General features: G+C 39.3%; 1 protein-coding gene and 1 pseudogene across 2 annotated transcripts; both read left to right on the forward strand.

Annotated features, from left to right (window-relative positions):
- The first annotated feature begins 404 nt into the window (after positions 1 to 404).
- Positions 405 to 5,882, forward strand: LOC145462720 (MAM domain-containing glycosylphosphatidylinositol anchor protein 2-like). The gene is made up of 4 exons (XM_081446311.1): positions 405 to 1,514; positions 3,420 to 3,560; positions 4,070 to 4,317; positions 5,177 to 5,882. Exons 1-4 carry the CDS (start codon positions 1,400 to 1,402, stop codon positions 5,459 to 5,461), a joined length of 789 nt encoding a protein of 262 aa, XP_081302437.1. The 5' UTR covers positions 405 to 1,399; the 3' UTR covers positions 5,462 to 5,882.
- On the forward strand, positions 5,875 to 14,974 carry LOC145462719 (MAM and LDL-receptor class A domain-containing protein 1-like; annotated as a pseudogene). The gene is made up of 12 exons (XR_014041239.1): positions 5,875 to 6,150; positions 6,824 to 7,086; positions 7,523 to 7,643; positions 8,085 to 8,231; positions 8,525 to 8,763; positions 10,707 to 10,875; positions 11,193 to 11,321; positions 11,744 to 11,991; positions 12,461 to 12,593; positions 13,158 to 13,307; positions 13,390 to 13,718; positions 14,109 to 14,974. The product of XR_014041239.1 is annotated as an MAM and LDL-receptor class A domain-containing protein 1-like (transcript).
- The last annotated feature ends 773 nt before the right edge of the window (positions 14,975 to 15,747 follow it).

The following is a 15,747-nucleotide window of genomic DNA, read 5'->3' on the forward strand; positions in this document are numbered from 1 at the left end:
CAAAGAACTAAAAGAACAGGAAATAAAATCTAGCTTAACTTTATATTGCTGCGGGAGAAAGAGCCTAATTTAACTAATTTACACCGGAAAAATTGCTGGCCTACTTTTGCCCTAGTGAAATTTTTGGTGCGGTGTTTCAAACAATGGAAATCGTATATGCTGTACAAGCCACTGATTGATCGGACAATTCCCGACACAGAATAGACAGGAAGTAAGAAACGAAGGACATACAGAATAGAAAGAAAGAAAGATCAATAGTTGCGCGAATACACTCTTGACGGAAACACAACTCGTTAGCTAATTTAAAAAGTGAGATTGGATGGCAACTTTTAGAAATCACTTATATATTAATTTATACTTTATGTTTTATAAATCCCTCCGCAATAAAATTTAGCTTTTATGTCGCTGCGGGGACAAGGCAGTAATCCCAGTCACTCATATTTATATTACACATGCAGATGGAAAAAAGGCTGCTCTTTTTCACATTTACGCTAACCTAGTGTATTCGCAAATAGGTTTTCCATACAATGCCTCATAAGTTGGCAAAAGCAATAACCAACAAGAAACGTAAGGAATCACTCCATATTTGGTGTTAAGTTATTTTAGTGTTTAAGCTAGTATTCGTGGGTTATTACACAGCCGTATTTTCCGAGCTCCTCATGAAAAGTCTCTTTCTGGTATTGTGTGCTTTCAGAGACTACGAATCAACTTTTTTTAAAATAAATTTTTACTTGACGTGTACCACAGCAGGACTAACTAAGTTATTCGCGGGTGAGTTTAACGCATTGAAAGGAACACGTTTAACATTTCTGCCATGCCGCTACTCTGCAGCCGTTCAGCAGGGTTCGATTTGATTTTTATGATTTTTTTTTTTTCAAATTCCGCGATGAGCGCGAAATTGAATTAAGCAATGGCAATTAAAAAGCAATGCGGTGCACGTGTGTGGTTTCTCTAGAAGTTTCATAGAATGTAAGGGTCAAGGCCCGGGACAACAATAACGTTTTCCATCAGTTTCCTGAGTCAGTGATCGCATAATCGTCTCATTCACGCTTACAGTTGTAATAGGATTATGTTGGAGGTAAAAAAAAAAAGGTTTTTGGGATAATTTTGCCACATTTGTGAGTACAGCGTTATGAGGACGTATCGTTTTATCGCAAATGCGAAAACCTCTCCTTTTCCTGCAAGAAAAGAATCCCACTGATACGTCAATGATGTCCTTTCAACAGTTTTTGTCAACTGCAGGGGAATGTTATACTTTCAAACTGTGTCCCCACGTGTTTTGAATACCGCCATCTAGATATAAGACACCTTCTGTACCTTGAGCTGCTTAATTTATAGCTGTACGAGTTTGCTACAAGGTGGTAATTTGACGAGAGAGAAAGAGCTATTGCACTCGACGATGACGAGTCTTGCTTTGATTTGTTTGGTGGTTTTTCTTTACTCACTAACGTATGTTCCATTTGCTTTCTGCGCCCCCAAACCACTTTCGAAGGATACGTATACTGAAGTTGAAGGTTGGTAATTGTGTGGTTTTATTTTTAAATTTATTTTCCTCGATACATTCTGCATTTTTCAAACATGACCGTGATTGCAATCGTCTAATAAACGTCTAAGCGTCGGTGTTACTTGCGTAGGCATTTTTCAATTACTGCAAGAAATTTATGAGTTTACCTGTTTCTTACAGTTTCCTCTTTTATTGATATGTTAAGATTTGCCTTCAGTGAAAGTGTATATTCAGTGACATTAATATGTTTCAGACTGGCAAAAACATTTCACTGTTTTCGAATTATGGGTTGCTAAACAAGATTGTCCAACGTTGAAAACATATTTTGTCCACTTTGCAGTTTAAAATTGGTTAAACTTGCATAACCGCAAATTTCTTTTGAAAATAAAGTGTCAAGCGTACGCAAGTTGCCAAAATGTTTCAACTGTTCCTCATGTTGAAAGTGAGGGGTTCCTCTACATATCAGCACTTTTATCACTTTTGCTGCAGCATTTTAGCTTCTGTGCATCCAGTCCTAGGCAGCCAAAACAAGCTATTACCTAAAATTGTCTCTGGAACTTACCACTGTACTGGTAGGAGACCAACCAGGGAATCATATGGTGTACAAACTTTCATAACGGGCAAATAAATGTTACCACTTAGTTAATTACCCATGTTTAGCAAGAGAGAGCGATAAATTTCACCCATGACTATGATTTCGAGCTGCAAAGAGAAGTGTAATTATGCACTTATCTTTAGATCTCAACGGACATCTTGCAGTCATTTTGCGCAAGATTGAAGATTGTTCCATGATTCCCTAACTTCCCTATATGTGTAATACTTTTACATTGAGGAAAAACAACAGCCAAAGCGAGTTGAGATTCTTACCTCGCCTTTGGAATCCAGTGGTAAATTGTGAAACCATTTTTATCTAGTATTTTACTGTGAAAAGAGAGTTATAAAACAGACTGCGCAGAAATTTTATACATTTCCAACAGCTCTAATATCAAATTCCTATTCATTATACTTAAGATCTGACTGTTATCGATAACAAATTAGAATAAAAATAGTGTTTTGTAATTAAGGTGGGCACACTTTTTGACAGAAAATGTTGTCATAAACCTTTGATTGTTATTGGCAGAAAATAGGTGTTCAAAGTTACTTATATAATATAGGTAACTTATATAATAATGTTGTATAACTGAAATCTTTTTCGCATGATTTCTTCACTTTGATGCAAGTTGAATTACTCCGCGGAAAAAATAATTGAGAGGGCGAGTATTTTTCCTCTTCCTGGCAAGCTCGATATCCAAAACGAGCAGTATACAGCTACCTATGATTGTATACACACAATCCTGTTATGGTATGCTTGGTGAACAAGTAAAAAGGACTATGGAAAGAAATAATGGGGGAGGAGCACAGGGGAACTGATAACCCATACAGTGCTAATCCACACTTGACATCTATCAACAAAGAGAGGGTGGATCTTGCTAAGCAAGACATCCTAGACTTAGTTTATCCTTCTTACCCTCTCCATAAGCTTCACGTAGTTTGCTTTATTTAGAGTTGGCTTGGTATCGCAACAAAGCATCCCCGATATAAATAAATGTTTAATTTTATGAAAAGATATCTTAACCGGTATATACCCTTCAAATAGCAATGTATATTTATATCCGAGGCATTCGCCGGGGTCCCACGGTGTCTGTCTTGGGCAAGACGCTTTGTACCTTGCAATTGCTTAGTCGAGTCAAGTTACGACATGGACCGGACAATGTAAATTCTTGGGGCAACTGGCCAAAATGTTGAGTGTTTGCCGTGACAGTTGAAGGAGATGGAGTCCTAGACCAGCTATGCTAAAAACAGAGAGTTGACACCCATCCGGCATCTGGTTATTTATCCAGGTTTGGACGTTCATGTTTTGTTTGCACTGTTTCAGGAAACTGCAACTTTGATTCCACCAAGGAACAATTCTGTAGCTGGCGCCAAGAAAAAAACGGTGATAAGTTTGACTGGACGTTACAGCAAGGTTCTACACCAAGTGGATCAACTGGACCCACGAAAGACCATTCCGGCAAAGGTAAGAGTGGGTGGGATAAAAGATAATGACAATTCGCTATTTTTCTTTCAATTTAGAAATGAAGAACAAATCTGGGGCGAGTCTCATCTCGCAGTTGCATGTGAGACCGTTACTAGGGACAAAATGGGGGATTATGTCGTCCCCAGTAATGGCTCCACAAGCATTTGCAAATTCTTAGAAGTAAAAATCAGGGTAAGTTTGATGTGAAGAGGGCTGCGAACAACTTGGGCAATTTTGTCCCTTTTGTCATTGCATAGAGTTGTTGCATAGATACAGGGTTTTATTAAGCGTTTGCACATTGAGGGGAAAAGGAATATCTACAAATTTCAATTTGCTCTTGAAGTTTTTGTAGGTCTTATTATCTTTGCATTACTTTCAGGTTTTAGGAAATTCTGCTCAGTTCATGTCCTAATTGTTTCAGTATACTAAACCCGCGAAAAAAATAAACCATTTCACACTGGTTGTTCTCTGTTGTTACTGACACGTCGCTTTACTCCTGTTACATGTAGGTTATTACGCATATATCGAAACTTCATCCCCTCGACGAAGAGGTGATAATGCCCAGATCCGCAATGGGCCCTTCAGTGGGGTGAAATGCCTTCACTTCCACTACAGTATGATTGGCAACACGATTGGAAGTTTGATCATTTATCAGCATATTCATGGTCAAGTCGTGGATGTATGGTCAAAAAGTGGAAGACAGCCCGGCTCAGAATGGCATTCCGATAACGTTACTGTTTATGGAAATAACTACTACGTAAGTTCACTCTGTGAAATCTGAAAAGCTGCTCACTTACTGGGTCTTTACTTTGACGAAGGGCTCGAGCTCGAAATGCCAGCGTCTTAAATCGTAAAACTGTCGTTAATTTACCTTTTTTAGGCCAAATTTGTGGTTGCAGCACAGACGTTGTGACAAGCACGTCAAAACAGCAACACGATTTCTAGCAAACTATAACCGGCATATCAAGCTCAAGCTAGCATATTAAATGATGATGATGGAACCAAGTGGATTGCAATGCAGTCTTTTGGAGTTCGATTTTGTGTTGGACTCGTGGCCGCTTGCATTCCAGTTTGACTAAACATATGACGTGGAAAGTGCATATCCAGCTCAAGCTAGCATATAAATAATAATGATGGAACCAAGTGGATTGCAACGCAGTCTTTTGGAGTTCGATTTTGTATTGGACTCGTGGCCGCTTGCGTTCCAATTTGACTAAACATATGATGGGTAAAGTGCGACTAATCATGCTATTTGTTGAATAAACTGTTGAACTCTTTTTGAAGTTAAACCCATGGAAAGCTTTGAGAGTGTAAAAGTAACTGGTTTTGCATTTCTACGCTACACGATTACCTTAAAAGCTGGCGCCACTTTTAATGCAATCAGAGGTAAAACGAAATCAATCTTGACTCACTCGTCTTTCCGCGCTTCGCGTCAGGTACATGCATTTAGTTCGAGTTTTACTGGGTCACTGGATTGTCTATGTCCTTTATGACTGGCTAGAGTGATTCTTTTGGTTTTTGTTTTAAGCCACTCATTTGAAAACTGCTTTATTTAAGAGAACAACTGACTAACGAAGCTGTCACTAACATCTCCATGTGCCTGTGCTGGTTTTCAGATAATATTTGAAGGCATAGCAGGATCAAGCTACACCGGTGATATTGCCATTGACGACATTTATTTCACGGAGAGGTCTTGCAACGGAGAGTCTTTTGAATTTGAGAATGTGTCAGATGAAACTGGAGGCAAGTATTCGACAATACATAGAGATGTCATTTTAGCTTATTCTACGATAACGGGCAATAGCCTGCGTAGCAGGCGTGTTCTTCTTCCTTACGTTTTTTTGGCTCCCAACCCCTTCCCATATTACGCCTGCAACGTAGGCTACGGGCAATGGTTTTAACTCGGGTGTACTAAACAAAATAAGTATCTCTCTATAACGACTTGAATTGTACCCACATATGATATTGAATTGATTCAGCGACCACAATCGAGTTGTTCAATGCTCCCCTACGTTTGAATCAGTGGTTTTGTTTCAAATTACATTTCTTCTATTGCTGATCAGTGATGAAGATGTGCCAGAAATGCTTCCCTATAGGCTAATAATTAAAGAGGAATGGTAGTATTAAATCTTTAAAACAGCGTCGTCTCTTTTAACCGGCCAAATGTTGTTTGTAGTGTTTTATCCCGGCTGAAATAACCTAAAGATCTCCCTGCAGTTTAGTTAACCTTTCTTTATAAAATCGGTTATGTTAGAATGATCTTATAATGGTACAAATTCTTGTGTTAGATTTTGGTAGATATACCACAGCTATAAAGTGCCTAATTACAGCATGAATTTCAAGTTTAGGACAATAAAACATTTCCCTCTTACATAGTTCTTCTTTGGAAATAAGTATGAGTTGTAAACTGTTTCCCCGTGTTATGTTTTTCCATATCATTTTCTTCCTTTAGGGAAATGTAACTTCGACTTGGGCTTTTGTGAGTGGGCAAATGATCTGGTTAGCGATAACACAAGTCCGTGGAAGTTAAGTTCGTTCAGAAGTAGTAAGAGGTCAGTTGTCAAAAGACCGGACCGTGGCGGAAGACTTGGTAAGGAGATATTTTCGACTCTTGGTTTTCGTTTTCAGTATTGAATGTACATGTACATGGCATGGGATAAGTGATGGTCATACAATCGGTCAGGGAATGGCGAATCAACCTCAAATTGCTTTTTGCTCCTCCAGAAGAATAGGAAAGGAAACCATATTTCTTCCGTCGTTTTCAGTGGCTAAGGAAATCGCTGCGTCACCTTGAAATTACTGTTTACTGTATTTTAATCGTACTCGTGTTCCAGGGCTAAACTGCTGCTAAATTATCTGCGAAAAAAACTCTGTTTTTGGAGGTAAAACCAAAAAATAAGGAAACCACTGCGTCACCTTTCAATTACTTCTTTCTGCGTGCTTGTGCCCAACTCAATTGAAACTACTGAAAATACCTGCTAAACTCAATTATACAACAACAACAACAAAAGAAATTGCACTTTTCACTAAAAATGTGAAAGCTGTTAAACTAACGCAAAATAAAAACACTAATGTCAAAATGATTGAATATCGTGATTTTAAGCCTCTCCTTCTACTGAGCTTGCAAAATATTTCATTGTTCTGCACGTTTGCTGACAAATCGCGATATTTGTTATCAACCTGGTCTACTTCTTAAACTTTTTCAAAAAACAAATTGTAAGAGACACTACTTTACTTTGCTTTGGCTTTGCGTTTTTCCTCAGGGGGGAAGTTTATATACGCAATGAAATCTGGAAGACAAAGATCCAAACATCGCCTAGTGAGCGCCAAGGTATGCGGTCCAAAGTGCGTCGAGCTTTACTACTTCATGGAGAAATCCAAGAAAAGTGAATTCAGGCTGTTAGCTAGAAAAGGCAACGATGGTGGAGAGGATCGCGTTTGGTTTTCATTAGGAGAAGAAAGTAAACTGGGGGAATGGACAAGGGCAGTGGTTGAAATAAACGCTGAAGATGAAAACTGTTTTCAGGTAATGTTTAAGCTGACAAAGTCGGCCTCTTGAACTACAACTGAGTTCTTCGTAAACTGTTAATCTTCAGACAAACATAAGCAATAGCTGATATTCTTTCTTAAAAGCAATACCCACGGGTAGACACCTTAAAATCATGTGAGTTTTGTGTGGCACAGGTCGACAAAGCTTTAATTCTAGACCTTTTTAAAACACAAAGTGTACTAGACACAGGGTTTTTCAAACCTGAATAATCTGATATAACGGCGTAACATGTAGGTAACTACCCACCCAATCACATCCTAGTCTAGTTATACGTTCGAGGATTACACCGTCTTGATAATAAAGAAAACAGACTAATCTTTAAGAGTAGAAAGGCTATTATATAAGCTTCGTAACACGCGTACAAGTGATCGACTCTTCAAACATGACAGCTATGTGCATCTTGTTTTCACAGCTTGTTCTTGAAGCCAACCTTGGTGGGGAATTCACAAGCACAATAGTTGGAATGGATGACGTCCTTATAGCAAATGGAAGCTGCTGCCCAATGATCAACACTCCTGGGGACACTGCTAAAGGTATTTATCTCCACTGATGTATTTTTTTGTTCTTCGAACCAATGTCCTCCCCCAGCATGAATGATCTGAACGGCAGCATCTACCCGCATACAAGGGAACTCATCATCAACGAAATAATACTCAAGATACGTTTGTTAAATTTCTTCATCTCGTTTTCGTCTTTTACAAGTGGCTAAGTGAAAGCTAATGCAGAAAGGTGTTATCCTTTGGGAACTTTTAGCTGGATATTTCAATAAGAGGAAATTTTACCAAATTTGCTAGCTGCTTTGTTTTCGCAAAACGCCAGCTGTTATTGTGTTTGTCATAGTATTTTACTCTGTTTTCAGTCACATTCATCTCCCACTTATACGAAATTCCAAAATGTCCATTATATTGTACTAAGAAGTCAGTTCTTACTGCTATTCCAGAAGTTTTAAATGAACGTTTATCCTTCTACTCTAGCAAACTGCGATTTTGACAAAGGAACATTGTGTAACTGGAGACCCTCTACGAAATCAACGTTCCTCTGGAGTATTGGGAGTGGCCAGACTAACAGTGGACAAGCAAGCGGGGGCATGACAGGACCTACAGCGGATTTTTCTGGCAGTGGTAAGCAATGAGATGGATGAGTAGAATTCCTACTAACACTAATGCCTATTATTCAACCAAATTTGGTCGTATCAAGAGGCACAGGTTCGAGTCGAGCACTGGTTTGTGTGTTTGTTCTCACACTCGCTCAGTCACAGGCCAGCTTGTCTCCACTAAGGTATATATTTAAATGACTCTTGATAATTGGCTACTTCAATCCCTGATTTATTGATTGATCAATCCATTCATGAAATGAAAAGCTAAAACTGAAGATATTTGTTTGACTAAAAATGGACTCTTCCCTGAATTCACAGGAAAATATGCGTATATCGAATCATCTGAACCTCAGGCAACGGGGGATAAAGCCGTCCTGGTCAGCAACATGATGGCTGGACAACAGTGCATGCGCTTCAAGTACCACATGCATGGGGCGGACATTGGTTCGTTGTCAATATACAGGCGAGGATTTCTTGTGTGGAAAGAGATTGGTAACCATGGAAATAGGTGGCTTGAAGGCCAGGTTGACTTTGACTGTAGTATGTCTCAATACCAGGTAAGTTCCCTGCTGAAATTATTGGTTGTTTTTAACTTTAAGTGCCACTGAAACGAAATTTTCGTACTCTCTTTTTTTAGCCCACTTTATAGTTTCAAACGTGCTTAAAATAATGGTGAACTTTATTTCTGTCAAGTCCTAACGGAAAGTGCTCTTTTTAGCTTCTGAAATCGACTTTTTGGAGCAAAACTGTGTCCGGGCTCTGGAACCGAGTTTAAGGACCTTGTGACGTCACTGGTTGTATTCACGCAATAAGCGCTTAAGATTCTCTCTTGTTTTCACTTGATTTATTTAAGTTTATTCTTCATATTGTCGATACCTACTAGTTTCCTACCTTGTAATTTCAGTCCAGCCTTGACAGGAAATACACATCATAAACGTTGGAGGGCGTCAAAGAATGAAGATTCACCAAAATGAATGCTACAGATTAGAACAGCTCAGTATACTTTTCGAACATCTTGAGTACTCGATTGGAGATTTCGAAGACGAGTGTGGCAACTTTTGTATCACGTCCTGAAGCCTAAACACGATATTTCGTCGTCTGTTTTCAGCCTGGTTCTGAAATTTGGATTCTCACGTTTATCTAAGGTCTATTAACAAGGTTCGAATATATCCTCGGCACCTTTGCTGCATTAAAAGCCGTAAGCGCATCAGCCATCCGCACAATCATGAAGTTATTAACGGTCCACAAGCTTTGAGTCGAGTACTTCTTTGCACACAGAGAGCATCTTTTTATGATACTAGTAAGTGAGAGTTCTTGTGGTAGATAAAATGTATCTTTGAAAATTGTGATCCGCAGCAGGGTTTGCTTTATCGCCGCATACGTATCAGTGTAAACAAAGCGGGAATTTCGCGTCTCTTTTACACGTATCTCCCAATTGCAATATTTCACGGCCGATGGATAACTTGGAGTTCTTTAGCACATACTTATGTTTATGATCTTCATTTAATAGTATTCAAGTTCAAAGCAATTCGTTAAACGTCACCAGTTTGCACTCCATTCGAAGGTTTATTAAACAGAATTTGAACTAATTTGCATATACGACCTTTCGCCGCTGACATTGTCACGCTTTCCCTCGTTTCCTGAAAACATATAATTGTAGGGTCATGGCAGCTAAGTTTACCTTTATAGTTTAAATTCGCTCCCTCATATAAAAGAAGAGGGTTTCTTAAATTGTTGCTGTTGTGATAACTTGTAGGATGTAGCAGATACAACTAGACTAAAGGTCACTGTGGCACAATCTCGTCCGCGGTGAAACTCACAAAGCGTCCGGTTTCCTCGAAGCGAAGCGACTCGAAAACTCGAAACGTTGTTGCTACGATTCGTGCAGCAGTACTCCGGATAATATTTTCAAAAGCCGCTTTCTCTTGTTTTCATGTCTTTTTTACTTTATGAGTGTAGATATTGTTTAATTGAGTGCTGGCCATTTCACTAAGAGTCCCGATCATTTTGCGATCTAAGAACTCCCACTCGTTTGCTTGCTTACATAAAATATCCAATTAAATAGACTGAAAAGCCCCAGGATCGACTCTCCACCTCTTCATGTCTAAGGCTACTCTTATTATCTACTTTACAGCCCTGAGATGTCCTTAAGATGTTTTTTGGGGGGCTTCGAACAGTATTCTCTTCTCCCATTATCACTCTAAATTTTCAGCGCGGCATGAGAGCAATACAACCAGTGACGTCACTAGGCTGTTATGGCCGCCAATTTTGGGCTTAACCAGCCAACTTCGAACGGCTGAAAAAGCAGTTTTCGCTTACCGTATGGGAAAAAAAAGTCTGCAGTGTTTCCAAGTAAGGTTGGAACTTTATTACTAAGCAAAAATCTCACATACGAAAATTTCGTTTCAGTGGCACTTTAATTCGTTCTTGGTTGATGGCAAAAGCTTTTGAATGTTATTACTGTAATCTTGAATTGGGAAATCATTTCATATTGGTACAGGTTGAAATAGAGGCGACTGTGGCTAGATGGCGCGGTGATATTGCTATCGACGAGCTCCGCTTTACTCCTGGACTATGTCCTATAAGGCCCATTGGAGATGTCGCTGCTGGAACAATTCCAACGCCACCAGTTCCGACTACCGCCTTGATACCTATGGCACCACCATACAGTAAGAAACTATTCTTATAGAAACATATTAGGAAAATTGTTTATCATAACCAGTTCATACCAAAAGTGGATCCCATTTATCCATGTTCCCTTGTATGCTTAGGGTGAAAGAAAGGGTCCACTTCAGCATAAACTGATGACGATAAACCCAACACGGATTAAAGACAGACTTACTCCTCCACTCTAGTTTCTTTTAGACAATATTTTCCCTAAACCCCAAGAGTTAATGTTGAATTTAATCTACATTTCCAAAACGTCAGTACTATCATAGTTGAGGCGCTTGCTTTGTCATAATATCGGGACTGTTTTGTACCATAGGTATTTGTATATTCAATAATAATTTGTGTGGCTGGACAAATGCTTTAGACGACGATGGCGAATGGCAGATTCATCAAGGTGACACGCCATCTTATGAAACAGGACCTCACTACGACAGCGACGGAAATGGTAGGAAGTTACTTCTTCCGTATCAATACCTATTGTCGTACAAAAGAGTATCTGTTACAGTGGCACCTGGGATTCTTAGGAGATTTCCACTTACTTGCCTCGACTTTCATGATATCTATTTTTGAACTTAAATTTTTAAACAAATTCTTCCCTTTCAGTTAAAAGGTGCTTCCGCTCATTTCTAACCCGAAATTGTACTAGAATTCTTTTTAAATGTGCAGTTACAATGTCTCAATGTCTCAATGTACAGTTACATCAGTAAAATAATTTATTTTTCCCAGATGGCCCAAACATTGTGCTTTAAATAAGGCGGATTTAGAGGACGATCATTTGTTTTCCTTAAAAACCCTCTGAGTACTTTTCTTGTGTGTGTGAAAAAGGAGTAAGTAAGTAAAAATGTATCTTCTCTTTTCTTCCCACAGGGTACTACCTCTACATGGAAGCCTCGGACCTACTTAATAGTCAAAAGATCCGCTTAGAGAGTCAAGAGTTTTACACTCCAATTTGTTTACATTTTCACTATCACATGTACGGCAAGGACATCAACGAGCTGCGGTTGGAGCAGCGCGACCTTAAAGACAATTTAACAAAGACTGTTTGGTCAAAAACTGGAGATCAAGAGGATTACTGGCACTTTGGTTCACAGGCGTTCTACGGAGATCACTACACAGTAAGTTAGGAGCATAGAAGGTTTTGTTAGAACCAAGAAGGTTCAATGGCACAGAATGTAGCGCAAAAAAATGGTAACCCTGGGCTCAAAATATCATGAAAGTAAAGAATGTCTTCAGATGACAAATTACCAACCCAAAATCGAGAGGACTTGGATTAACCTTTTCATTATTATACCTGCAAAGAACGTGGAGTAAAAAAGGGAACCCTGAGTTACTACGTTTTTTGTTCAACCTCCCCCCTCCCCACCCCCCAAAGTAGAGTCATTGCGCAAATTCATCATTATACCTGAGAGCCCTTTTGGAATCAGGAGTCACTAATGCCTAATTTTGGACGAATAAAAAGACGTTTGAGCATGCAACATTTTGTAACTTATCTACGATACAGACTTGCTGATTTTCTCATTCACTTGACTAGTCTTTTCTTTCTTTCTTTCTTTCTTTCTTTTTTTTTCATTTCTTCTGTTAAAGGTATCATTTGTAGGTGTCCGGGGCAACTCGTATCTTGGTGACATTTCCCTTGATGAAGTTAGCGTTAGCGATGCTGAGGAATGCAAAAATTTGGGGCCCAAACAGGGAGACGTGGGAGGCAATCACAAGGAAGGTGAGTTTGCTGTTTATAGCGGCTATGGCCAGCTATTCTCTGTTGAAAGATGCTGGATAATAACTTCCGAATGGTCTGATTCAATCAGGACATGCGTGTCCTGCCGTAAAGCTCTCAATATTTCCTTTGCTTCCAATAAGTTCTCCGGTTAAGCTTGTTGTTTCACTCCCTTATAACCGCAGTAAAGCAAAGCGACGGCAGAAAAATGCATAGAAAGTAGTTGTGTAAGTGTGGTTTGGTTCATAACTGAAGTAGACAAAACCCGGCATTTGCGTAAAGAAACTGGCGACATTACCTGTGTGCAAATGTATTGCAGAGCAGAGCACCGAGTATTAAAGTGAAAGTAACAATGAGCCATTACCCCTATGCATGACTCCCTGCATGACGAAGGGAGTCTTGCATGGTAGTTGTATTCATCACGCGCACGACATCTTCGAGACATTACATATTATCATGATTCCCTAAGCGCGTCTCATATAGGGAATGGGGTATCGAGGAGTAAATAAACTCTTTCTCAGATCGTGTAATTAATGTTTATCTTTTCATTTTTCTTTGTTCATTAAGGAAACTGCAATTTTGAAAGTAAGACTAAAGTTGATACAGGGAAATGCAAATGGCTCGATGTTAAGGATGACCAGTTTGATTGGACGATTCATTCAGGAAAAACACCATCGTCTGGAACTGGGCCATCTTCTGATCACACACTCTCAAGAGGTAATCATTGCTACCTACGTATAATGTTTCTGAACTATTGTTATACAATCAGGACTACCACGCCACTCTTCCCTTATTGCAGGTCCGCAACGGCGTTCGAAAGAAGGCAAATACATTTACATTGAAAGTTCCAGTCCACGTAGACCGGGACATGAAGCTATGCTTCGTGTCAAACTTGAAGGCCGGTCTTTCTGCATGCAGTTCTGGTATCACATGTACGGTGATCCTGGATCACTGACAGTTATGCGGATTGTGAAGCAGGAAAAAGATGACCATATACCAACGCGAAAGGACTTTAAGAAGGAACTGCACAAAGAGTGGGAAAGATCTGAGATAAGTGTCGACAAATGGCTGCTAGCTGAAGTTGAACTTGCAGTGGTCCGATCTGTGCGACGAGGAACTGTTCATTGGGTAGGATGTTTGCTTTGTGGCTTACACGAATCGCAAGATGCAGTTCACCATTTCATATTAGTTCATTAAAGTCAGTTTGTATGCATGTCTGGATATATGAAAACAGTTTGAAAGAAAACCTTGCCCTGCATAAGCCAAAGTGGACGCACCAACTTACATGCAATGCAACCTTTTTTTGCTCCCCGAAAGTAACGAGCCCACAAAAGAAGCGAGCAACCTCAAAGACTGCTGGCTAATTCTGAACGTAACGATGGTCGTTAAACGTTGCTTGCGGAATTTTACGGTATGAAACGATTACCTAGAAGTTAGAGGCTAGGGAACTAATAAGCATAATCATTTAACTTCGCAATCTAGTGGTCCTTTAATGTCGCAATATCTTTTCGCTCCTAGATCGCAATTGTGGGTTCAGTTGGCCGCTCATACAGAGGAGATATCGCCGTCGATGATATTGAGTTCTCTGAAGGACGCTGCTCCTCGAGGAGGAGGTCTTAACGTTAAAACCTCCAACTGAGTGCCTTTTCTTGAGGTAATAACCGTTTCTGTGGTAACTGGAAGACTGTAGATCCGATAATAGGCCATTTTCGTATTCTCGGCAATGGACTGGAACTAGCTTGCAATGGGTCGAGGCTCATGCGAGGTAATATCATTAAAAGGAGATTAATGTCATTTGCACTTGAAAAGACTCCCTGCATTAACCTCAGATGCAAGCTATTTCCAGTCCAATACCGACAATGCGAATCCCATGCAGAAAGGTAATTTTTTTTTTCCTGCATTATGAGAAACGTGGTTACGTAAGGTTGGTTTGGCTGCACGGAGACGTCTTCTCGTGTTTGAATAAGCTTACCTCCTTACTAGGAAAAAAGTCAGCATACTAGCCAAGTGACCCATCAGGGCGGAGCTTACATATGTATCCCGGTTTCTGTAGTATTAAGCGACTAAGGTTATTTCTACTACTCCCTGGATGGGGTGCCAGTCCATCGCAGGGTTACCCCAGCATCACGTTCGCTGGCTGGAGGGAGGCACTGTGAAAGTAAAGTATCTTGCATAAGAACACAACGTTCGGCCAGGGCTCGAACCCATCCGGAGACGAGCACACTAACCATGAGGCCACCGCGCCTCCCTCTACCTCCTTGCTCAGAGAGAACTTATTGTCCTGTAATTTCGTGACATTTTTGCCTAAACCGCAAAAATCGTCACGTATTTTTAAAATGGCAGTTACAAATATAAGAGTATTTTATTTATCTGCTGAATCATTTTCACTTATAAATTATAAAAAAATATATATATCGAAGTCACAATGGGAAACATTAGAATTCTTTTTTTGTCTTGTTTCAGAATACCCTTTTCCTCAGCTTATCAGACAAAGCTGGAGTGATCTCATGGTTGATAAATCGCTGTGTGCCTTTCCACAGAATAAATAAATTCAGTATGAAAACGCTTGACAGTTGTGCCGATTTATACGGCTACAGGATAAATAGGATGGTAAAACACTTACTGGATCATAAATGTCAGTTATCCTCTTCAAAAACAAATTACAGAAAGGTGTTACATAACATACATTTAAGTAAAATTGTAATATTTAAAAGGATTCGCAAGGATCGTTCGATTTTTGAAGGAATTACAGTGTAGGTCTTGCTCTTTCTTTTTGTGCATATTCAATAACGATATTCTACAGTTAACAAACACAAAAAGATATTGATTAGCATAAGGTTTAGGAACCTTAACTTTAATCTGAGTATCGAAAGTACCAAAATTGAGTGTAACTTTTTACATATGTTGTAGTTAGTTCCTGAGCTCAGCTAAAATAATTTAAAATAATTTTTGATTTCCACTATGCGTGTTTCGTCCTCTTCCAGTTTGTTAATTGTTTTTCAATTCGTTGTTTTTTTTTTTTCAAATTATTTTTTTCAATTTTCCCTTAGTCAGTAATAATTACAGACTGAAATAATAATTATTGAAAAAAAGTCAATTACCCGATCGAAGAAAACGAACCACGGATAGTTGAAATCAAAAATTTATTGAGATGAGC

The sequence above is a fragment of the Orbicella franksi genome, chromosome 12, assembly GCF_964199315.1.
Source record: "Orbicella franksi chromosome 12, jaOrbFran1.1, whole genome shotgun sequence".
Taxonomy (NCBI): Eukaryota; Metazoa; Cnidaria; class Anthozoa; order Scleractinia; family Merulinidae; genus Orbicella; species Orbicella franksi.